Consider the following 23,909-nt stretch of genomic DNA (forward strand, 5'->3'; position numbering starts at 1 on the left):
GGGGGGGTGTAGAGGGCCCCCACCAACCGCCTCCCTTGGCACTGCACCCGGGGAGAGCCCCTTTTGAGAAATGAGCGACGGCCAGCTCTGGGCCCGTGCACCCCTCACATCCTGGATGACGTCCCCCACCGAGGAGACTCAAATGCCAGGCTGGCCAGGGAGAGGCAGGTGCCCACCACGGGGTTCATGTTTGGGGCACTGCCCAGTTGCCACCACACGGGCACTGGGACCCACCTGGCCAGAGCAAGCTGCCCGAGCAGGCGAGGCTCACAGGTCCCACTTCCCAAGCACCCCAGTGGGCACAGAGCAGCTGCCAAGGCCCCGGGGCCGTGGACTGGGGGGAGGCCAGGTAGGGTGACCAGCCATGCCAGCAACAGCAGGACAGGAGCGGGGCAGGCCCACACCTCAGAAAGCCTGGTCCTGCCCGCTCAGCACAGCTGCATTCTCGAGGCTGATGCCCACTGCTATGACAGGGCTCCCTCTGTCCCTTCCCTGCCCCACACACAGGCATTGTGCCCCCCACGTCCAGGCTCCACACAAGGCACCGGTTCACTGCAGACTGTTGCCAAGGCACAGATGGAGGCCCGCAAGCCAATCGGCACCCTGAGATTTGAGCCTCTCAGATTTATTCTCAAAATAAGTTGACTTCGCATGGAAATCTGCATCATCTCTTTAAAAAGTGCAAGGTGAGGCCACTCTGGGCCTCAGCAGCTGAGGCCACCTGCCACCTGCCTCTTCTCTTGGCCACAGTCCCCACCTGGCCCCTTTGCCTCGCTCAGGGCCTTACCTAATCCCTCAGCGTTTGAATTTTGATCCCTGGGGCACGAAGAGTGTGGGGCTCTGGAGCCAAGCGGGCTAGCCCCTGGCTTGAAACATTCTAACTTCTCTGAGCCTCGGTTTCCTTGCATGAAAAGTGGGATGGACACAGTCCCTACGGAACAGGTGGGCCTGAAGGTGAACCAAGTGACGGCAGGTAAGTGCTGGCCGTGCCGGCCCAAAGGAGAGCCCGGAACGCTCCAGCTTCTGGCACCGGCGTCGTCATAACTACTGTTATTACTAAGGCAAAGATGCGACACAGGCCCTGCCCTCGAGACACTCACAGTCTAGAGGAGCAACAGGTGAAAACTCAGACAACCCCAAGACGATGGGCCAACCAGGGATCGCACTAGAGTTCGGGGAACCCAGGTGGCTCCCCAGAGGTGGTGACATCTGACTGGGGCCTTCAGTGGTAATAAACATTGCCAGGCAGGGGGCAGGAAGGGTATTCCAGGCAGGGGGACCAGCATGTGCAAAGGCCACAGACGATGCCCACCACCCAAGAGGCCGGAGGGCACTGTTGTCACGGGGGTGCCCGACGGTGGCACTGCACTGGAAGAAGGGCACGCTGAGTGCGTCCCACCAACCGGGGAGAAGCTGGGGCATTTCCACGCAGGCCTCAACCAACAGCTGCTCCCCGCCCCAAATAAAAACCCCTTGTTGTCTGAACGAACTTCCTCCCTTCTCACCCTCGAAATCACCAGAATGCAACGCCTAAGAAACCCTGTTTGGTTCCCAAGCCAGCCTGCCAGGAGCCCTCTGTCCCTCCCAGCACGCATGCCACCAAAGATCTGAGATGACACAAGCCCATGGGGCCATGCGACTCCCTGGGAGCCAATTTGGTGGGGGGCTGGTGAGGCGGTGGGGGGCTGGGACCAAGCACCACTTGGCCCTCCCTTGTCACGCTAATATTTGCCATCTGCTCATGTTGCGTTTTTACCGCAAGGGCTGACGGGGCAGAAGGAGAAGGAATGGTGGGTTCAGGGCCGGGACAGGCGCCTGAGGAGCTCCTCTCCCTTCTTTGTGTCTGTGTCTCGGTGGCCTCGACCCCCAAGATAAAGCCCAGCCCCGCCAGCTCCTCCCGGAGTCACCTCTCCAGGGGTTCTGCAGAGGGCGAGGGGGCGTCCCCGCGAGGCACAGTCCCCTCCTCTAGGCGGGGAGGGGAGGGGAGGGCGGGAGCTGGGGGCCCTGGGGGAGGGGAGGACGCCGAGCCTGGCACTGTCGACTCCTGCAGGTCTGGGCAGGGCAGCTCCAACCCCGACCCCACCACAGCCCTTAACACCCTCTCCCAGCTCTCCGCTGCTGGAGGACGCCTCCCGAGAAACCCAGGAGGCCAGCAAGGGCACAGAAGCCTTAAGAACATCCCTCGGTGACCAGTCACTGAACACCTACTACGTGCTCAATGTGGGCAGGAAACAAACACACAGGCAGGTGTTGCAAATGGGTGATGTGGGCCTGATGGTGCCTCGGTGGGGACACTGCTCAGGGGCCCACTCGGACCTCTGCTTCTTCAAGAGAAGACACAAGTACAGACTCTTATGTGAAATTTGCTTTTTAAAATGCTGGCAACTAACTTAAATTAAACATATCCATATACCACGCTGGCCAGAGAACACGTGTAGTTGGTGGAGATTTGGCCCGAGGATCTCCAATTTGTAGCCTTGGCCACTGAGGCTGTGGCCCCCGCCCTTGGAAGTATCTCAGAGGGAGGGCGAGACACACTGAACAGGTCAGAGCTTGATCGAATCCCAGCTCTGCCACTTATGCTGTGTGACCCCAAGCAAGTGAATAGCCCTCTCTGAGCCTCAGGTCCCTTCCTGGAATAATAACATCTATCTCAGAGAGTGTTACGGGAAGTCGAGATAAGGCACAGAAAGCCCTTCATATACAGTAGGTGCTTAATACGACTGTTGGCTGTTAGTCATGCTGCTGTTTAGAGCTGAAGGGCTCCCACTAGGGCTGGTGCCAAAAAAGTGGAGAAGACGCCCTCCCACCCCACTGCTCATCCCCCCCGTCCCAAATGCCTCCCAAGGGGTGCGGCCGTGGGGTTCAGGTCGTCAGCCTAAACTTCAGAGCTGGGGACGAGCTGGGTGCAACCCACAGGTGCAACAGATCTTTCCACACGGTGTTTAACATTTAGAGAAATCAACTGCTGACTTTTAGACACTGGAAGATTCACATAAAACTCCAGATGTCCAGCCTTCTCCCCCAGATAGGAAAATCCGGCCACACGCTTGGCGCCCATTTCTGCAGGGCTGGTGCCAGGCCATCTCCGACCCTTTAGATGGGGCACGTGCTCTGCCACCGACCGCAGTCCCCGGCACTCCCCACTGCCTCCCGCCCGCAGACCCGCATTTCTGCTACCCTGTGAGAGCCGCTGGCTGCGTAGGAGCAAGTTAAAGCCCACGCCCTGCTGTCGCCGCTCTGCCCTACCCCAAAGCCACCCGGTTGCCTTCCCTTCCTCCAAGCATCCTTTCTTCGGGGCAGGTCTGAGCAATCACGGCCTCCCCAGGCCTCCGCTGGCCCTGGTGGGGTCGGGGTGAACGAGTGGCCGGGTGGGCCCAAGGCCAGGCCAGGCCACCGCCTGCCCGGGCAGCTGGCTCCGTGCGTGAGTCAGGACCTGGCCCCCACTGGTTTTCCTGTTAGCTGAAGAGCCTTCCTTGGAAAGCATCACATTCTTCTCCGTCGGAAAAATTAATCAAAATGACACCTCGTGAACAAGCTGTTTTGGCTCCGCAGAAAACAAACAGTGGTTTACAGCGAATTAGCGAGGCTGCTCCGCGCCTTTGGCACGTGCGCCAAGGGGAGGGCTGGCCTGGCACGGGCAGCAGGACACCCGCCTGGGCCAAGGGGACACCTGCCGTGGCCTCCTGCGCACTTCTGAGGCCCGCATGGCTCCAGCCCCTTTCACACTTTCGCTTCTGCACTCGTCTGAACCACCCCCGACGTGAGGGTCCCTCTGCACACAGGCTCCGGGCCGACCACCCCGCCCCAGGGCCTCTCTGGGACTCGGCCGGCCACTCTTCTGGAAGACACGAGTCCCGCTCCTGCAGCCGCTTGTCTCTCCTCTCGTTGGCCAAGGGCCTGAGACCTGGCAAGGAGAGGATTCCAGAGAGCTCAGAGCACAGCAGGAGACGTTTCCAGGACAGGAAACACTGTGAGCAGCTGAACCCTGCAGCGTGGAGGGCACCCCCGTGCCCTGCTCAGCTCTCATTCAAGTCGCAACAAGACATCATGACCCTGAACAGCCGCCTGAGCTCAGGGTCGAGGGCGAGCCCTGGCAACTCGCCCAGCAAAGCCCTGCTGCAAACCCTCCCAAGGCTCCCCCTGCCCTGGGACAGTGTGAAACTGCTGTGTGCGGCCTTGAGGCCCTGCAGTCTGGGCCCTGCCGCCTCCCTGCTCTCGGCTCCCTCCGCTCTCTGCCGGGCCAGCCACACTTGTGCCACCACGCTCAGCCCTTCCCTCCTGCTGCCCGGCCGCGCCTCTCCGACTGCAGACCCACACTTCCCCCCCAGCCCGACCTCAGCCTCCGCGGCCCCTCCTCAGAGGCCATCCCTGACCCGCTCAGACGAGGTCAGGCCAGGCCCTCCTTTAGAAACAGCTATGTATCAAATTTTCTTAGAATTTGGTCATTGCCTGTATTCTCTCACGGGACACAGCCCCGAGGGAAGAGATCACAGCTCTCTCCCAAGGCAATATGCCATAGAGGTAAAGGTGCAGGTTCATGCCCTGGTGCCCAGCTGTGTGGCCTTGGGTAGGTTACTTAACCTCTCTGTGTCTCAGTTCCCTCACCTATAACGGGGATAAAAATAGCACGTCCCTGGTGGCACGTCGCAAGGACTGATGAGTTGAGAACAGTGCCTGGCACAGCAGGGCTGGCTCTGTGCCAGCCACCCTGTGACAACTGCTCACCCCCGAGAGCTAAGTCTGTCCCGGGCCACTCCGCTGCTCACGAACAAGCTGGATTTCCAGACCCGCCGATGCACTTAAACCCCACACTCAGAACCGTCCTCCTGAGACTTCCAGAGTCATTCTGCCCTGCCGCAGTTCAGCCCTTATCATTTTGTATCAAATCCGAACGGTTTCCCTGCAAGCAAAGCCGCTCATGACCTTGTCCGTGTCAGCCAACTGATCGTCAGGCCCTCTGAGGATTTGAGAGGCTAAGTGACTTGCCCACGGGCACACAGCTAAGGAATGTCACAGACGGGGCTTAGTACCGGGAAAGAGAAGTGTGATTCTCAGTCATCACATTGTAAGGATCACATGAAAGTGTAATCGAAAACTTTTCCCTGGCTAGGTGCTCACGCCAGTAATCCCAGCACTTTGGGAGGCCAAGGTGGGAGGACCGCTTGAGGCCAGGACTTTGAGACCAGCCTGGACAACATAAAAAGACCCTGTTTCTACAAAAAAAAAAAAAAAGAAGGAATTAACCAGGCATGGTGGCAGGCACGTGTAGTCCCAGCTGCTCGGGAGGCTGAGGCGAGAGGATCGCTTGAAGCCCAGGAGGTCGAGGCTGCAGGGAGCTGTGATGGCATCACTGCACTCCAGCCTGAGCCACAGAACAAGACCCTGTCTCTACAAAAAAAAAAAAAAAAGAAAGAAAAAGAAAAAAAGAAAACTTTTTTACGTAGTGCAGCATGAAAGTATGGACTTTTGTGCCATGACGATATATACACGTAGCACGGACACGTGTGCATTCTGCGGCCGGGGCCAGGCTGGGTCTGTCTGTGGCTCAAATGCACGTTTCTCAGGCAGCTCAGAGGCAGGTGGAAAAGGCCTTGGGGCAGGCTCACCACAAGGTGTTACACTGGCGTCCCCAGGCCGCCTCTTCCATGGCACCCCTGGGGCCAGCCCAGGCCACAGCCACTGTCCACACCCAGCACCGAGTCACACAGGCAGAGGGTCTGGGTCCCCAGTGCTGGGGCAGAGGGGTGGGGGCCGGGAGGGGTGGGGACATGGCTTCCCAGCGCTGCACATGGTGTGCCAGGAGACCGTGGCCCAGCTGCGCCCACCACCCACCACAGCTGCCCGGTGAGGGAGAGGAGGCGAACTGGGGAAGGCAGGGCTGGCAATGGTTAGGAAAAGCAAGACCCCCCAACTCCTATTCTAGCTGATGAAGGACTGGAGGGGGTGGGAACACCCCCTAACAGGCCCTGCCAACAGCTCCAAGTCCCCACCCCTCCCTGACTCTCTGCAGTGGGCGTCCGGGGAGGCAGGGCACACCCCGCAGGAGCAGAAGCCCATGCCAGGGTTCCCGGGGCCGGGCGGGCCCGAAAGCCTGTCCCATCCCAGCCCTCTCCATTCCACGGGCTCCCCAGGGCACAGGGGGGCAGGGGGAAGACGGAATCGGGTCACCAGAGCAGGCAGCCCGGGGCGCCACGTGACCAGTTCCACCTGACTGGCCGCTTGGGCCTGGGCTGGGGGATGCCTTGAAATCCCCTCGGCAGAGCAGCGGGGTCTCGGGGGAAAGAGCAGGAAAGGAAACAAAGCTCTCCGACCCCCGGCTGCCCGGGGGGGCCGCAGGGGAGGGCTTCGTGTGGTTCCTGCCTCTAAAGTGTCGGCGTCTGAGGGTGAAGGTGGCAGTCACTGAAATGAGGTGTCCACCCCGGGTCAGACCCTGAGGGGGACTGACTTGAGACGAAACCCCAGCTTTGGGGGGATCTAGAAGGACGAAACTGAGCACCATCTGGGTAATCATCCTACGAGGACTCCCACCCTTGAAAAAGCTGGCCCAGAGGTCAGAGTGTGCACGGAACCGCCGGCAGGGTGCAGAGCAGAGCACAAGCTCTGGGCCCAGGCATCACAAGTTCCAATCCTGGCTCCACCACTCACTGGGTGGGCAAGCAGTTCAGCCCCACAGTGACTCAGTTTCCTCAGCTGTAAAACGGGAACAAAGATCAGACCTGCTTCACCGGATAGGCTGTCAGGTACCTGCAGAGTCAGCCCTGATGCCAGCCGTGACAATCGTTATTCTAGAAGAGGCCTCCAGCTTGCACCCTGGGTGAGGTCACAACCCTGGAAGCCTTTGGGTCTGCACACGCGTGTGCATGTACTCGGCTGCGCCGTTCCCCCAGACAAGCCCTTATGGGGCCAAGATCAACACGCCGGGGTTGCTGAATGACTCACCACCCTTGGCGGGGACGCACTTCCTGGAACAAGTCACCACAGGTAGCTGGGGGGCCTCTCCATGGCTCAGCACAGCCCAGAGTCTGGTGGAGACGGGAGGGTGCAGGTCCCGGCGTGCCCAGCCACACCCGGGGGGATGCCACATCCCTGAGACAGGAGTGGCAGGGGGATCCCAGTTTTGGAGTCTCACAGGCCTGGGTTCCAAACCCAGCAACGACCTCGGAGAGGTGACCCTCCTTCTCCAAGCCTCAGTCTCTGCCTCTGGGAATGAGAACACTAGTGCCAACCTCGTGGGGACAATGGCGCAGATCACGGGAACAGCATCAAGTGCAGACCAAGCGCCCCACAGGACCCACTGTTAGGATACTCGCCGCAGGCCACAGGTAGCCAAGGTCCTCTGTCCTTTCTCCCCCTAAAGTGCTTCTCAAGTCCCTATCGCCAGGAATGGTCACCGTAACTTGAGGGAGAGGAGGACGAAGGATGCAGCTTGTGACTTCATTGTCATTAGCAGGCAAAGAGGTTGAGTTTGTCTGGAGAAGGACAATCCCAGAGGGCTTCTCACAGGAGGTGGCGTTAACTTGGGCTCTGAAGGATCAGTAGGAGTTCCTAGAGCACGAGACCTGTGAAACTCCTGTCCAGCTATCACTGGGCTTGGGCGAGTCACTCACCTAGAGGTGGGCAGGTGAGCGGCACATGCCTTAGCCAGGTGTAAGACAGACGGAGCCATGGGGCCAGGAGCCTGTGACTGGAGAGCAAATGCCCAATCAGGCGTCCCAAGTCTCACCGTTTAAACAGGTTTCCCGGCCAAACAGACTGAGTTTACATGGGCCAGAATCCGCCCACGGGCAGAGCTCCTGAGTTTCTATGAGCTCCTGAGAGTTTCTATGCTCCGGTTTCCTCACCTGTCACACGGGGACACGGTTAACATCCTGCACACGAGATGACCGGGAAAGGTAAGTGAATCAGGGCACACACAGTGCCTAACACAGACCTGCAACGCTGTGACAAATAAAGTGGAGATGGGCAGGTGGGGGACAGGGGAGCAGTGGGAGGCAGCAGGGGTGGGGCAGGGTGGGGCAGGGCAAGGCAGGACAAGCACCTTTCCCACTGGGGCGAGGCCCCACAGACAAAGCACTCCAGGCTGTCTGGCCTTGGACAAGCCCCGTTACCCCCGAGCCTCAGTCTCCTCGTCTATAAAATGGGGGTGATGATAAAAGTGCCTTCCTCGAAAGGCCGCTGTGAGAATTCAGTGCCACACAAAACAGCACAGAAAGCACTTACAACAGACCTGACATAAACCACTATTACAATCATCGAACACCGCTCAGGGCAGGGTTTCTCAAACTCGGCACTACTGACATCGGGACTGAATGATTCTCTGTTGTGAGGGGCTGTTCTGTAATCGCAGGGTGGCCTCTCCCCAATAGATGCCAGTACCCCCCGCCCCAGCTGTGACAACTAAAACGTCTCCAGACATTGGCAGATGTCCCCTGGACCCGGGGATCAGCAGGTTGGGAAGATGAATGTGTCTTAAACACCGAAGGTCTCTGTCTCAGAATCTGGCCTCAGTTTTCTCATCCATGAAAGAGACACATGAGACAGGTGCAAAGGCTCATAGCTGTAGTCCCAGCTACTCGAGAGGCTGAGGTGGGAGGATCGCTTGAGCCCAGAAGTCTGAGACCAACCTGGGCAACATAGTGAGACCCCATCTCTAAAAAAATTTTTTTAAATAAAATTAATTTTTTAAAAACGGACACATGATCCTTCCTTCCTTGCAGCGTCATGGAAAGGATCCCAGGATGGCAGAGGAGAAGTGGAAGGGAAAGGCCTCTGTAGGCCACAAAGGGCCACATGCAGGCTGGGCGCCCATCCACCTTCCTGGCTCCTCTGGTCTCAGGAAGGAGGACCTGGCCGGGATTCTGGGTGCTGTCAAGCATCGTCCCTAAGTGTGCAGAGGCAGGGCAGGAGGGCAAGGGCTGTTTCTGCTTGCTATGGTAACCCCAGATGCACTATGGTACTCAGCAAACAGTAGGTACTCAATAAATGACGGAGGAGGCATGAGCAGTCACAGCACAGGAGCCGGGCGCGCATGGGAATACGAAGGTCGCAGGAGGGAGGGCGGGGCTGAGGCGCCCCAGCCACCTGGCCCGACAGACCATTTCCCGTCTGCAGGAGTGAAATGTGCCCTTTGAACTCCCATTTCCTGAGCGATTTTCCCCACTCTGGGGTCTGGGAGGAAACGGGGAGGGGTCCCCCCTCACGTTGAGGGCAGGATACTCACGTTCCCGAAGGAGGGGCACCCGGCAGTGCCCAGCCACCTCCGCAGGGCCCGCGGGAAGGCCCCGTGGTCCCGCTCGGCCCGAAGCACGTCGGCTTCCAGGAAGGCGACCTGGCGCCCGACCATCCTGACGAAGGCCTGGAGGAGAGACGGAGAGGAGTGATGCCACCTCTGCTCGGGCTGGAGCACAGTCCTGGCCACACCCGGCCCTGATCACCAGGACCGGCCTTCCTCCGACTGGGCTTCCCGGGAGGCCCTCTACGGCCTGTGTGGTGGGAGGGGCCTGGCAATGACAGTCATAGCCCCCTCTTGTGTCCCTCACATTTCTCCTTAGTGACCCTATATTTTGCCTCCATTTTACAGAGGCTCAGAGAGGTTAGGTCACCTCCCTGAAGTCACACAGCCAGAAAGTAGCAGAGAGGGGCCTCAGGGCGCATTCATCAAATTTCAAAGGCTTTTTTGTTGAAAATGGATTCTTAAGAAATTGCCAAATGCTCACTTCAATGGTTGATGTACTGTATATTAGAACCTAGAAGCCACCAGGGGCCAGGCAGGCAGTAAGCAGGTGAGGAGGGTTGAGTGGGGGCGGGGGTCACCTGGAAGGCTGAGTCCAGACCAACAGGGGCCACTCAGCTCCAGGCCCCAAGGGCAGACCTTCCAATTTCAACAAATAAAAAAGAACTCTGGAGTCGGACTCTCTGGATTAGAATTCAAGTTCCACCTCTTAATAATTATGTGCCTTTAGGCAAGTTACTTACTTTCCATTAGCCTCAATTTTCTAATCTGTAAAATGGGGATAATAACACCAACCTTATTAACAAGTTAAGTGCTTAGCACATACTAAGATCTCATTAAATGTCAGATGCTATCATTTTAGAAAGAAGGAAAAGAACATTCGATTTTATGAAAAATTCCCAGTTTTTAATCAACATTAGCAATAAATCCACACTTAAAAAAAATACCATGCAGGCCCAGTAAAATTCAACTCTCCCATTTGTGACCTCTGGTGTGTGTCTTTTCACACCTCCCTCTGTGCTCAGCACACATGTTAACGTGCACGTGTGTGCATGGCTAAAAGCACCAAAGGTGGCAGCAATGGTGCCACCTCACGCGAAGCACCACCTCTGTGGGCCTTCCTTGTTCCATTGGTAAAAGGGAAAGGATTTTCTTGTATCGGGAACAGGAAGGAGGACATCTCAGTGCTGGGAGCTTCCGGGGGAGCCTCCCCCTCACTAGAAAGAAACGTGGTCCTCCTGTGGCCTATGAGGCCTCCCCCACCCTGCCCTTCTGCCTCCCACGTGTGTCCCACAGTTCCTCACTCTGCTGTCCCTTCGCACGTGCTGTCTCCCCCTACAGCACCCTCCACTCCTTTCTTGATGGGGTGGCCCTGCTTGTCTTTTAGGCCTTGAAGCAACCGTCCCTTCCTCGGAGAGGCCTCCCCTGACCCTCACACAGCCCCCCGGGCACCATGGCATCTCCCAGTTTCCTGGTACCCAAGCCCTCACTGCGCTCCGCCATTCTTGTCTGTTCACGGTCCACCGCCTTTAAACTAAGTTCTTTTTTTTTTTTTTATTTTTGAGACACAGTCTCACTCTTTTGCCCAGGCTAGAGTGCCGTGGCTTCAGCCTAGCTCACAGCAACCTCCAACTCCTGGGCTCAAGTGATCCTCCTGCCTCAGCCTCCCGAGTAGCTGGGACTACAGGCATGCGCCACCATGCCCGGCTAGTTTTTTCTATATATTTTAAGTTGTCCAATTAATTTCTTTCTATTTTTAGTAGAGACGGGGTCTCGCTCTTGCTCAGGCTGGTTTTGAACTCCTGAGCTCAAACAATCCGCCCGCCTCGGCCTCCCAGAGTGCTAGGATTACAGGCGTGAGCCACCGCGCCCGGCCTAGAACGTAAGTTCTGAAAGAGAAGGTGCTGAGTCAGCTTTGTTCACAGGTCAAGACCAGAGCCGGGCCCAGCAGAAGGGGCCCACACGGATGGCGGGTGCGCGGATGCACACGAGTGAATGAATGAATGAATGAATGAATGCGTCCTTAGCAAAAAGACACTGGATGAACCCAAGATGGCAGCTTCTGTGCTGCCTCTGCTGCCCTGGGCTTCTGGTGCAGCGGAGCTGAAAGGCTGATTGGCCACGTCGTGCGCGTGTGTGTACACGGAGATGGGGCGGCGGGGTGGCTGGGACGCGGGGCCACGGGCCAGGAGCCTTCGGCCCGGCAGCCTCGCTCGGCCAGCACATCTGGTTGTAGAACACAGACGAAAGTCCTGCGCTCCCTTCTGCCAGCCGATTCCAATTTCACGCTCCCTGCGCTAATACCAGTGTGGTGGGGAGTGTGAGGCGACGCCGAGGAATGCGCACTCGCATGTCTGAACCGTCTCCAAAACGCCTGCCAGCCCGGGCGGCGGGGCCGGGCCGCAGCCGGCAGAGGCTGCAACCCGGGCCAGGGCTGCCCTGCGGCCGACTGTGGGAGCCAGAGACACACGTCCGCCACTCAGACGGGCCGGGGTGGCCACGGGAGGGCGAGGGGACGGAGAGAGGGCCCACCGCTGACCTCAGCCACCCCGACGGCAGGGTGCTGGCAGTACAGGGGATGTCTCTCCATTCCTCCCTTCAGTGAAAACGTGCTACCTTTATAATCGGCCGGGCGGTGTTGGGGGGAAGCCCCTTGGTTTAAAAATACATCCATAAGTATTGAGGAATTAGAACACTTCTGCTAGAGACCCCGCTTCAGAGCAGGGCCCCGTGCAGAAAGGGGTGCCAGCGTCCGGCACCGAGGAACACAGACTTTGCCAGCCCAGCTCTGGCAGTTCCTACCTGTGCGATTTGGGGCAAATCACTTCTCTCAGTGCCTCTGTTGCTTTTTCCATAAGATGGGGTTAAGAACAGGACCTCCCTCCCGGGGTCACTGTGGCGTAAAGCACCTACAGTCCCTGCCTCTAGTAAATACTCAATAAATGTTATTTCTTATTAATAAAACGGATAAAGGGTTGAGTTCTGGCCTGAGAGGTCACCTTGAGGTTTCCAAGCTCCCACCTGGCAGGTCACACTGATTCTGAGGGCAGGTGGTCTCGAGCTCCATGGCAGCCACTGACACTTTAGCCACTCTGGGACTCTCAGCCAGCGGGGCAGAGTGGTGACCACCCGCCCCAGACAGATTCTGCCTCTCTCAGCCTGTGGACAACAAGTACAATCTCAGGAACTGCCTGTCCTCGCTGAGTGCCTCCTGCGCACCAGGTACCGGCCTAACTCGTTTAACCCTCACGACTCCGGGAGGAGCGGCACACTTCTGGCTGACAGAGGAGGAGACCGACCCTGAGAGGCTGCGTGAGTCACCCCGGGGGCAGATCTGAGCCCCACTCTCTGGCTCTGGATTCCATCTGCCACATACAACATTAGGTTCTCATCGACTCCAAGTTTTGCAGATTTTATGACACACACTTGAACTAGTGGCAAGTACATAATCTCCCACTTGCCTAAAATCCATGATCTTCTTGGACTAACTTAGGTTTTTCCTCCTTTTAATAGAAACCCAGTTACAAAGAAATCCCCTCTCTAAGGAAAGCAACAGTGCAGGGCTGTTGATACAAGTGGGTGCCACTCAGCCTTACCACTGGTGAGACTCTAGGGCAGAGTGGGGACTGTGGCAGACTGGAGATCACACCCCATGGAAGGGGACAGTTGACTCTCAGCTCCAGCCGCCCCCAGAAAGGAATGGGAAGGACTGCGTCGGCCTTCTAACACCTGACCCTCTAGCAGTCCCAGTTCCTGCTGGCATCAGAGTTTGTGACCTCCATCTAAAACTCATAGTAATTGCTGGTGGGAGTGGAAAATGGTGTAGTTGCTTTGGAAAACAGTTTGGGACTTCCTAAAAAGAGTTACCACATGACCCACCAAACACACTCCTAGGCATTTACACGAAAGAAATAAAAACATATGTCCACATAAAAACTAGCACACAAATGTACCACGGCAGCATTATTCAGGATGGCCAAAAAGTAGAAACCAACCAAATGTCTACCAACTGATGGATGGACAAATGAAATATGGTACATCCATGCAATGGAATACCATTCAGCCATAAGAAGGAATGAAATACTAACACACGCTACGACACGGATAAACGCTGAAAACATTAAGTGGAGTGAAAGGCAGACACAAAAGGCCACATATGGTATGATTATGAAACATCTAGAACAGACAAATTCCCAGAGACAGACAGTAAATAGATGCGTGGTTGCCAGGGCCCAGGGGTGGGGAATGATTCCTAAGGAGCACAGAGTTGCTTTTGGGAAAATGTTCTGGAACGAGGTAGTGGTGATGGTTGTACAACCTTTAAACACACACAAAGCCTCCAAATGCTTCATTTTAAGGATAATCAATTTGGATGTTGGTGGGGGAAGATTACAACAGCTGTTATCCCTCTAACGGACGCTGTCATTCTCAGAACAGGGCCCAAACTCCACACCTCGTCCCTGCACTGTCGGCCACACCCACAGTTCCAGGCTCATCCCCGACCTCAAGTTCCACCCGCCCCCCACGTGCCCGAGAAGCTCGCCCTTTCCTGCCTCCGGGCCTCTGCACACGCCGTTCCCTACCCCGGTCTCCTGGCTGCACCCGGGAGGCCTGGCTGAGCTCTGGCCCCTTCTGAGTGTGTCTGAGCAGCGGGCCTATCTCCCCCAGCCTGCGTCCCTGTCCCGAGCTCCTCACGGGCCACTCGTGGGATCAAGCATCTCCCTGCAGCTGTGTTTCCCGCATGCATCTCAGGGTCACCCAAAGTTCAGCAAATATCTTTCGAAGATGACAACGTTTGGGTGCGAGAACCTCACTAGTGTAGGGCAACGAGGCCCAGAACTTGCTGTGGCATCACACACCGGGAAGAGGCAACGCCAGGGCTTGGACCCAGGCCCTGTGACTCCAGGGCAGTGTGTCCCAAACAGGGGTGATGTGTCCCCCAGGGGACACATGGCTATACCTGGCCACACCTGGAGACATGTTTGGCTGTCATGCGGGGAGTGTGGAGGGAGGGGTGCTAACAGAACCCTGTGGGTGGAGGCCAGAGCTGCTGCTAAGTGTCCCACCATGTCCAGGACACCTCTCCACAGAGAACTTTCCAGCCCCAAGCATCAACAGCGCTGCGGCGGAGAAGCCCCACTCTGGAGCTGGCACTCCTAACCACCAGGCCGTACTGTCTCCCCATGGCTTCTGTCTCCTCGGGATAAAGGTCAAAATCCTGACCTTGGATGGCAAGGCCAGGACAGCCCAGCTCTGCTGCCAGTTCCTCAGCCACACATGGGTCCAAATCCCCTTCAGCCCCTCGATCTGGCCTCCCAGGATTCTTCCAGTGTCCCAGTCTCCTCCCAGACAGCAGAGCTAAGATCCTTCCCCTCCAGGGGCCTCTGCCTGGGCTGCACCCCTCCCCCTGCCCAGCCCCTCCCCCAGCACATCTCTTCCCTGCATCCTCTGGGGCCGCAGACCCCACCCCCAGCCGCTACTGCCTTCACAGCACTCGCCTAACGAAGCCAAATGCTTGGTCGCGGTGGGCAGCAGAACCACGGCTCCCAAAGATGTTCACGTCCTAGTCCCTGCATGGTGTGAACGTGTGACCTTCCCAGAGACTCAGCAGGCGTGGTTAAGTTCAGGATCTTAAAGGGAGACTAGCTGGATTATCCAGGGAGGCCAATGTCACCACGAGGGTCCTTACAAGGGGGAGGCCGGGGGGCCAGACCAGCAGAGAGCCCGGAAGACGCTACGCTGTCGGCTTTGAAGAGGGGGATGCAGGTGGCCTCGGCACCGGCAAAGGCGAGGAAATGGATTCTCCCCGAGTCAAAGGGAACCAACCTGCCAACACCCTGGTTTTGGCCCCATAAGGCACATTTTGGGTCTCCGACCTCCAGACCTGTAAGCTAACGAATGCATGTTGTTCAAAGCCTCTATGTTTGTGGCGATTTGTGACACCGGAAGCCACCATGGTAATCCTTTGTTGAGTGTCTCCCCGGCCCTCGGTCAGCGACAGGGGACAGAATGCCCAGAAAGGAACTGGGCGTGACAGCCGGGCCCAGGCAAGGCGAGAACCAGGCTACACATTTTCACGTTCTCTTTCCTCTTTCGAATGTGTGGAATCAAATTCAAATGAATCAGCTATTCCAAGGGCAAAGTTTTAATTATATTCCTGCTTCATTCTCTGCTGACAAGAATGTTAATTCTCTGCTAACCCGGTGCCGACTGCCACGCTTGTCCCCCCCCTGCAGCTCAGAGGGCCCACAGCCCCCCGGCCAGGTGACCCTTCCACAGCCACGAGCTCCTCCCAGCCCTTCCCTGTGCAGGGGGCCTGGGTCCCGAGCCCACGCCCAGGCCGTGGCTGAGCTCCGGCAGACGTGAGCTGGAGTCCGGTGTCACATAACTACCTTGTGGAGCACGTGCTCCTCCTCTGGGAGCTGGGGACCCACTTTGCAGGGCAGCAAAGAGGAAATGAAGGGCCAGGCATCTCGGCCCAGGCAAGGAAGGGACAGGTGACTGGGCCAGCAGAGAGGCAACAGGGCCAGGTGGGGTCTGTGGAGAAGCAGAGAGCCCGTGCCCTTCTGCAGGGCAGCTGCCACACGCTCTCCCCATTCTTGCAGGAATGCGGCCCAGGGGCTGGAAATGTTCTCTCTCTCAATTGGGGTCACCTTTATGCAGGTATTGATACCTGTAAACATTCACTGAAATGTACACTTAAGATGTGCACTTATGTATTTACACCTTGAAAAACAAACACATTAACGTATTTAAAGAAATGTGGGTGCAGGGTATTGAAGCTTCTAAATTTTCAAAAGAAGCTTAACATTCAGATTTTTATATAAAGCATCCTGATTTTTAAATGTTGGAAACAAATTCTTCTTTGTCATTTTTTAAAAAAATACCATGTGCGTGCAGCCCCGCTCCTTTCATCACAAACCCCCTCTGTTGTGCCCAACACCCGATGCTCTCAAGGCCAGACCTGCGTCTTCGAAGAGAGGGTGACGACCAGATCGAGTCTGCGGGTCTCACAAAGAAACTTCGTTAGTATCCTCCACGCACCTCTAGCTGGTCCACTTTGGTGTAGACGCCACGAATTTCTGTCACTTTGGCCTTAAGGAGTGGGATGTTTTCCTCCAGGATCTGCGAAGTGTCGCTCCTGATCTGCAAGGAACAAAACAGCTCCTCAGGCGCCCCGCCCTGTCGCCGCGTCCTCCTGCCTGTCTTGGGGGCTGGCCGGCATCTGCGCTGACCCCGCTGACAGCCAAGACGCCAGGTGGTGTCCTGCTCAAGGACAGGCCCAGGAACAACCCAGCCCCACGTGGAAACCAAATTCATTGCCTCTTGGCACCCAGACCTACCCGGGTATTATTAATACTTATTGACCGACAAATTAATCGTTCCCCTACCCAAACAACCAGCAGTGAGTCCCAAACTGAACATCTTCAACCACTAACCCACTAAACTGGAGCAAATGGAAAGCAGCAAAATCTCTTCTCTAAACCAAACTGCTAGGTCCAGTTTTTGTTGCACTGGAATTAATAATGTTAACAAGTTGATAATTATCATCAATACTCATTCATGTTAACAAAAACCATGACTCTCACACACAAGCACTGTCCTAAATACTTCCTCGCACCATCTCATTTTCATTTTCTTCTGCTTATAAGGACCCCAAAAGTGACTGTGAACTTTGGGAAGCCACATCTTTCCCTGGATCACTGAAATTAGACACTGACACCTGTTTTCCTTCAGAGCCTAAGGCCCAAGGCTAACCCTTCTGTGTGTGTGTGTGTGTGTGTGAAAGAGAGATGCCATTTGCACGTATCACATCCTCGCTGTGCAGAAAGGCAGTACACACGCTGCTCTCAAATTCTGGGAGCAACCGAGTCCCCTGGGAGAAGCCTGTCACACGCTGACTCCCGGGCCCCTCTGGCTCTGGTCCTGTTTGTCTGGGAATCCACATTTTCGGCCAAGGCTCTGAACAGCACTAGAGTGGGGATCTGGGAACCACAGTTAGAGGAACACCAGTGGGCACAGCAGGAGCTGGACTCGAGAGTCAGACTAGAATGTAAATTTAGCTCTACCCACCATGAGCTGTGTGACCCTGGGTAAGTCACCACACCTCTCTGAGCCCTCCTTTGCTTATCTGGACAGTGGTGCAATGATGGGGTCGGTCCTTCGCTGGAATGCTGTGAGGGTGAAGTGTTTAGCAGAGCGCCGGCAGCTCCTGATGGGTCCCAGTGACTCCCGTCCTCCTGGCGTCCACGCCTTTGGGTGCGCTCCCCTCCCCGAGACTGTGGGCTGGACCTAATGACTCGCTTCTAATGAAGGAGCCGGCCACAGGGGTGAGATGTCACCTCCAAGAGTAGGTGACACAAGGCTGTCACGGGCATCTTGCTAGTGTCCCCTCTCTGCTGGCTCACTCGTGCACACCCTCTCCCCCCACCCTCTCCGTTGCCTGCTTCGATGAAGCCAGTCACCATGCTGGAGGGGCCCATGCAGCAAGGAACTGAGGGCGGCCTGCAGCCAACAGCCCACGGGGAACTGAATCCTGGGGGCAGCTGGTGCCCCAGTCGGGCCTCATGAGCACAGCAGCCTGGCCAACCCACTGACCGCAGCCTGCAAGAGACCCCGAGCCAGAGGACCTAGCTCTGCTGCACCAGAATAAACATTGTTTTAAGCCACTAATTGACATAATTTTTTATGTAGCGATGGATAACACAGAATGGCAACTCAGTATAAAATGTTTATTTTTAAAACATTTTTGAAAACTCTGTTTCTCTTCCTCTTGCTGCCTAAGTATGTAAGACTTCTTGTAGTTCTCATGGACATCTGCTCCCCTGCCATTCAGATGACATCCCCCTGGCCAGGTGTCTCAAAATCCTTGTCACAGGCTCTCTCGAGAGCCTAACCCCACTGCCCTACTTGTCCAAAACCAAACTCCTCCAGGCCTCCCTCCACACCCACCCCTCCCTGCATCCCCTCCCCTAGGCATAGTGCCACCAGCTCCCAGGGCACTTGGTTCCAAGTCCAGTGTCCTCAGGGAAGGTCTTTTCTTATGTCCTGATCCCACAATGTCAAAGATTGGCCCTGAGAGGTGGCATCTGGTATCAGGCTGCCCAGCCTCAGTCCCTGCCCCACCCTTCTTCACCATGACCCCAGGTAAGTCCCCCAGCCTCCCTGTGCTTGTTTCTTCATCTGTAAAATGGGGGTGCATAGTAGTGCTTTTCTCACAAGAACTCCATGAGGATTAAACAAAACCATCTGCGTCTGAATGTGGCCCACGGAGACCCCTCATGTGGCCCCCAAAGTGTTTTGGTATTTCCATTTGACTTAATTTCCAAATTTAAAATTCCAGTGGGGCTCCTAGAAGAAATGGCTGCTTCCAGGGCTAGGATGGGGGAAATATAAGAGAGCCTGGAGCATCTTGTGGGACTAGAAAGGAAGGATTCAAAAAAAATTAAGGATGGGGCATGTCAGAGGGGTGCAGGAGCCAACCCGGAAGAGTAAAATGGCCAAAGCTGGAACAACTTGAGCAACAAAATAAGCAACGTAGTACTGGATTATAACCCGAAGTATACAACATGCCCGTGTCTGATGAGCACACATAATCAATAGGGGTGTAGAAAGGGGAAACCAGTAACATTCCAGTGGAGAAACCTGGCAGAGACCACCCTCCGCAAGCGATGGAGGTTCACATGCACAGCGATGCCAGGGGGCGCTGGGTACCCCCTCACAGGGTACGATGAGAAGGCCCCTCCTCTGCGCCGTTCTTTCCATAAACTCGTAACTCCCGTCTAACCACAAGGAAAAGAGCAGAAAAACCCAAATCGGGGGACCCTCTGCCAGATCCCTGAACAGCGCTCCTTGAAACTGTCAAAGTCACGAAAAACAAGGAAAGACTGACATTGCCTCAGATCAGCGGAGCCTAAGGAGACATACAGCTTGGTGCAATGCGGCATCTGAGACTGGAACCTGGAACAAAAGAGGACATTAACGGGAAACCGGTGAAATCAAAATAAAGCGCGGAGCTCAGTGAATAGCAAGGGCCCAACATGGGCTTCTGACTTCCAACCAACGTACGTGTGACGTGAGATGTTCTTGAGGGAGGTATATGAGAACTCTCTGAACTACCTTTATAACTTTCCCATAAATCTAAAACTATTCTGAAATAAAATACATAAATACGGTTTTAAAAGTTCAAGTAATTCAGTCTGGATTTACAGCTACTCTTAACCGTAGCTCCGGCAGCACTGGGCCTGCGTCTCCCCAGACACCAAGGGCTGGGGCGGCTCCCTCCAGGTCGGCCCGAGCTCGCCTGCTGCCACAGTCCCCACCCCTCCCTAGTGTCCCATCCCTGCCCGCTTTGCTCATGTCCGCACCCTGCCTGTCTCCAGCATTTGTCTTCCATACCCTCCCTGTCTGCCCCAGGCCGAATGTCTAGAGAGAAGCCCGTCCCTCCACCTAGGAGAAAGCACATAACATGACACAAAGCAGATAACTAACCCCATGGCAAGGCCCAAACACTGCAGAGCAAATGCAAATCTTTCTTTTCTGTTAATTTCTAAAGAAACCAAACGGGAGAAGGGAGTGAGAATGGGGGATTGGTCTTAGCAACCTACAGGGGTGAAGGAGAAGGAGCTCTCCCCGCCTCCCCCTAAACTCCAAGGAACTAGAGGACACAGAGGGCCCTTCTCTGGAGCAGCTTCTCCAACGCCGAGTGTCAGCAGGAAGGGCTGTCTCTACCTGCAGAGGCAGGTGCTTAGGGTGGGGGCGGGGCAGGCAAGCCTAGGCGGCTGAGAGATCCCAGCCCTTACCCTTGGGTCCACCGTGGGCTGGGAACTGTAAGAGGAAATTTCAGGGTTATTTAACGCAGGCCCAGTCACAAAAGGCACGGCACCAACAGACCACACTCTGAGCTTTCACCACGTGCTGGGACAGAGCCTGTGCGGCAAGAACTGTTTCCTCTTCAGCCTTATCTTAAGGGTGAGAAAACCAAGGCTCAGAGACTAAATGGGCTGGCCAAGGTCACAAAGCTGGAAAGCGAGGGAGGGAGGTTTGCAATCCAGGTTGGTCTGAGGCCACCCCCAACCCCAGAGGTCCACAGACACAGTTCTGTCAGGCCCAGGCAGTGTCAGCCTGATGTCTAAAAAACAAACAAAAGCACGAGAAAATGCCAAAATGTCAAATTCAGAATATTTCCCTTAGAAACCCAGATTTCTGGCTTCTTGTGAAAAATCAGAAGATGTGACCATACTGAGCCTAGATCCAGCCACACTGAGCCCACACTTCACATGACAACAACCAGCTGGAGCCGGCTGACAGCTGCCTCCTTTGACAGCCCCAGTCCCCGCCACTCCCTAGAGTCTCCCCAACATGGAGTCCATGGCTACTCAGAGCACTTTTCTTCTTATAGGGGGGTCAAGAGGAAAGTGACACATTTCTCACACCCAACTCGCTTCACGTGGTCACATCAAGGGCATGTGACTCTGCACGCCTTGGGCTATACTCTGAGAGGAGCAAAGAGGTGTCGGCGAAGGATCAGTGCTCTGGAGCCTCTGCCAGGACCAATCTGACGGGTTTATGAGCTGAGCCCCGGGATCCCCAGCCCACCCTCCCACCTCCCCAGAGCTGGTCTCGGGAGCCCAGAAGTCCGGGCGGCAGGTGCTGAGGTCATCGGCTGTCCAAGACGATTCAGGGCCCCCAGGAAGGAGACCAAACGCACTTGACCCAAGAACACGCACCCGTGCCAAATGCAACTGCTGGGCCCAGGCCAGCAGGAATGTTCTCCGTCTATGTGAGCAAAGGAAGAGTCTGCTCCCTGGCGGAAGGTGGGCCTGAGGCCACTGGGGTCTCAGAGGAACTGGACGAGCCTTCCAAAGTCCAGAGGGCTGAGCGGGAAAGGCCTCACAAATCCAGTTACTGTGGTAACATCCCCAGTGCCACGGCCCTCTGGTTTTGATAATGACGATGATGACATTAGTAGCTACCATTTATCGGTCCTGTAATACACAGCAGGCACTGTGCTCGGCAATTATTTTTAATTGCGTGTAAATGACATGCAGAGAGGTCTTAAGTGGACAGCTTGACGAGTTTGTACAGATGTTTGCATCTGTGTCACCACCGCCCAGACCGCGACACAGAACATTCCATCACCCCATTAGACCCCCTCATGCCTCCTCCCCCTCACAGGCACTCTCCCAAAGCCGACCACTGCCTGATTTCTACCACTGTGCATCAGTGTTGCCTATTTCCGAACCTCAGACTGATGGAAGCACACAGGACGTATTCTCGTGCCTGGCTTCTCACTCAACGTCACGTTTGTGCGACGCATCCCTGTTGCTGGGGACAGCTAGCCATTCTTTTTCATCATTGTGTCGTATTCCAATACGTGAATGAATAACAATTTATTTACCCATTTCACTGCTGGTGGACATGTGGGATGTTTCCAGCGTGGGGCATGATGAACGAGGCTGCTAGGAACACTTGGGTATGAGTCTTTGTGTAGACGCTTGTTTTCGTTTCTCTTTGGTAATGACCTAGGATTAGAATTGCTGGGATACAGGGTTAAGCGTATGTTTATAAGAAACTGCCAAATGGTTTTCCAGACTGGCCATGTCTTTTTGTATTTCTACCGGGAATGTATTAGTGTTTCAGTTGCTCTACATCCTTGCTGACACCTGACATGTTGGTGGTTTTTAATTCGAGCCATTCTAGTGGGTGTGAAACACACACCCTGCCTCAGCTATTCCTCACAGTAACTCTTTGGAGATGGATACCATTTGTTTTTTCTTTTCTTAATTTTTTGTAGAGACCGGGGTCTCACTATTTTGCCCAGGCTGGTCTCGAACTCCTGACCTCAAGCAGTCCTCCTGCCTCGGCCTCCCAAAGTGCTGGTGTTACAGGTGTGAGCCACGATGCTTGGCTAGATGGATACCACTTGTAGTGTGTTATGTTCCTCCCAGGAAGAGGTGGCAGTCCACGTCCTCTCCCCGTGATTACGAGCGGGCTATGTGCCTGCTCTGACCAATAAACTACGACAGAAGTGCCACTGTGCCAAATTCCAAAGCCAGGCCTCAGGAGACTTTGCAGCTTCCATTTCCTGCCCATTGTAATAATCGCTCCAGGGAGGCCAGACGGCCATGCTATGAGGAAGCCCAAGGCAGCCACGCGGAGAGGCTGCATGGAGGAAAGTCACGCCAACCAGTCCCCAGCTAGATCAGCCATCCCAGCCCAGGTGCCAGACAAGTGACGAAGGAGCCAACTTGAAATCCCCATCCCCACAGGTGACACGTGGCTCAGAAGAGCTGTCGCCCCTGTGCCCTGCTTTAGCCCACAGAATAAACTGGCTGTTTTACACCACTAAGTTTTGGGGGAGTTTGATGCAGCAACAGATCATCAGAACCATGATCTCCATTTCATGGAGAAGATAAAGATTCAGAGAGGTAAAGTGACGAGCCCAAGTCCCCACAGCAGGAAAAAGCAGAGCTCGAAGTGCCAACAATTGGCATTATATCGAGGGTCAAAACAGGTCCCAGCACAGAGTAGCAGATTTCAGTCACAGAGAGTGATCAAGGCCAAGCTGGTGGAAGAATTAATACACCAGACAGGAAGCTGGACTTTGATTTCTAACAGCCTGATTGTATCAGAAAGGAAGTGGCTTCTCTCTAAATCATGCAGCGTAGAGTCTGGCTTCTCTCAGACCTCTAAATTGATCAGACAGCGTCTCTGAAGGCTGAGGCAGGGGCCCGAGGGGCAGTGGTCCATGGTGTGACATCACCTGCCCCCTACCTTAGATTTTAAGGCAGCTCTGAAGAGCAAAGGAAGTGCCAAGCTAGGACTGATAACCAGACACCTCTCTCTGCAGCCGTGCGCCCATGACTCAAGGGCACTGGCATGGCAGGCGAGCCAAGTTCCAACCACTGGGGGGCCAGAGGATTTCTACAACATAAGTGTCATCGGCACAGAGCCCAGCTGCAAGGGGCTGCAAACTCAAATGCCTGCAGGGGCCCCAGAAGCACCACACGGTCGCAGCGCAGGCTGGGTATGTCATATCAGCGTGGACACATGGAAAGATCTCCGCTTCCACAAGGAAGCGCGCTCTCTTCCATTTCTTGGAACATGGGACCCTCTTGGCCTGGCTTTATTTTCCCACTTTGGGTAGGGTCAAAAGTACAGGGAGATGTAATCTATCAAAAACACACGAGCACGCGGTGGCTGTGGAGTCGGGGAGGCTCCCCAGGGAGCAGCTGGAGCTCTGACAAGCGGGAGAGCCACACGTGCAATGCACAGCGGGCAGCCGCTTGCGTGCCAGGTGCCTTGGTGACGCTTGCCAGGTAGGAATAAGCACCCCAGGGGGACATATCTTCACTTTTCTGAGAAAAGCCAGAAATCCAGATTTTTTTGCATGAAATTCTAAAAATGGCAGCAGCTAATGCTTACGTTCTCTGTTGTTTTTTTCCAGAAACATCTCTGCAGGCAGGACTGGGCCCATGGGTCATTCGTGCATGGCCTCAGAATTAAAACCCTTGCAGAGAACATCTCCAGGCTCCAGGTGAGGAAGACCTTCCCGATGCTGCCTGCAGTCTTGGGTCTCCTGGAGACACAGACGCATACGTCCCGCCAGGAAAGCAGTGATGGTTTTCCAGGGCTGGGTGGAACGGGCCTCTCTCTGCTGTCCAAGCGGACG

General features: G+C 55.5%; 1 protein-coding gene across 1 annotated transcript in view; it reads right to left on the minus strand.

Moving 5' to 3' along the window:
• Positions 1-23,909, minus strand: part of BCAS4 (breast carcinoma amplified sequence 4) — a 61,386-nt gene that overhangs the window by 20,408 nt on the left and 17,069 nt on the right. Inside the window, exons 3-4 of the mRNA XM_012662438.1 lie at positions 16,280-16,381; positions 9,224-9,358 (exon numbers count right to left, since the gene is read on the minus strand). Of these exons, the coding sequence (XP_012517892.1) occupies positions 9,224-9,358; positions 16,280-16,381 (237 nt within the window). The remainder of the gene's footprint in view (positions 1-9,223; positions 9,359-16,279; positions 16,382-23,909) is intronic.

The sequence above is a fragment of the Propithecus coquereli genome, unplaced genomic scaffold (assembly GCF_000956105.1).
Source record: "Propithecus coquereli isolate 6110/MARCELLA unplaced genomic scaffold, Pcoq_1.0 Scaffold765, whole genome shotgun sequence".
Classification (NCBI taxonomy): domain Eukaryota; kingdom Metazoa; phylum Chordata; class Mammalia; order Primates; family Indriidae; genus Propithecus; species Propithecus coquereli.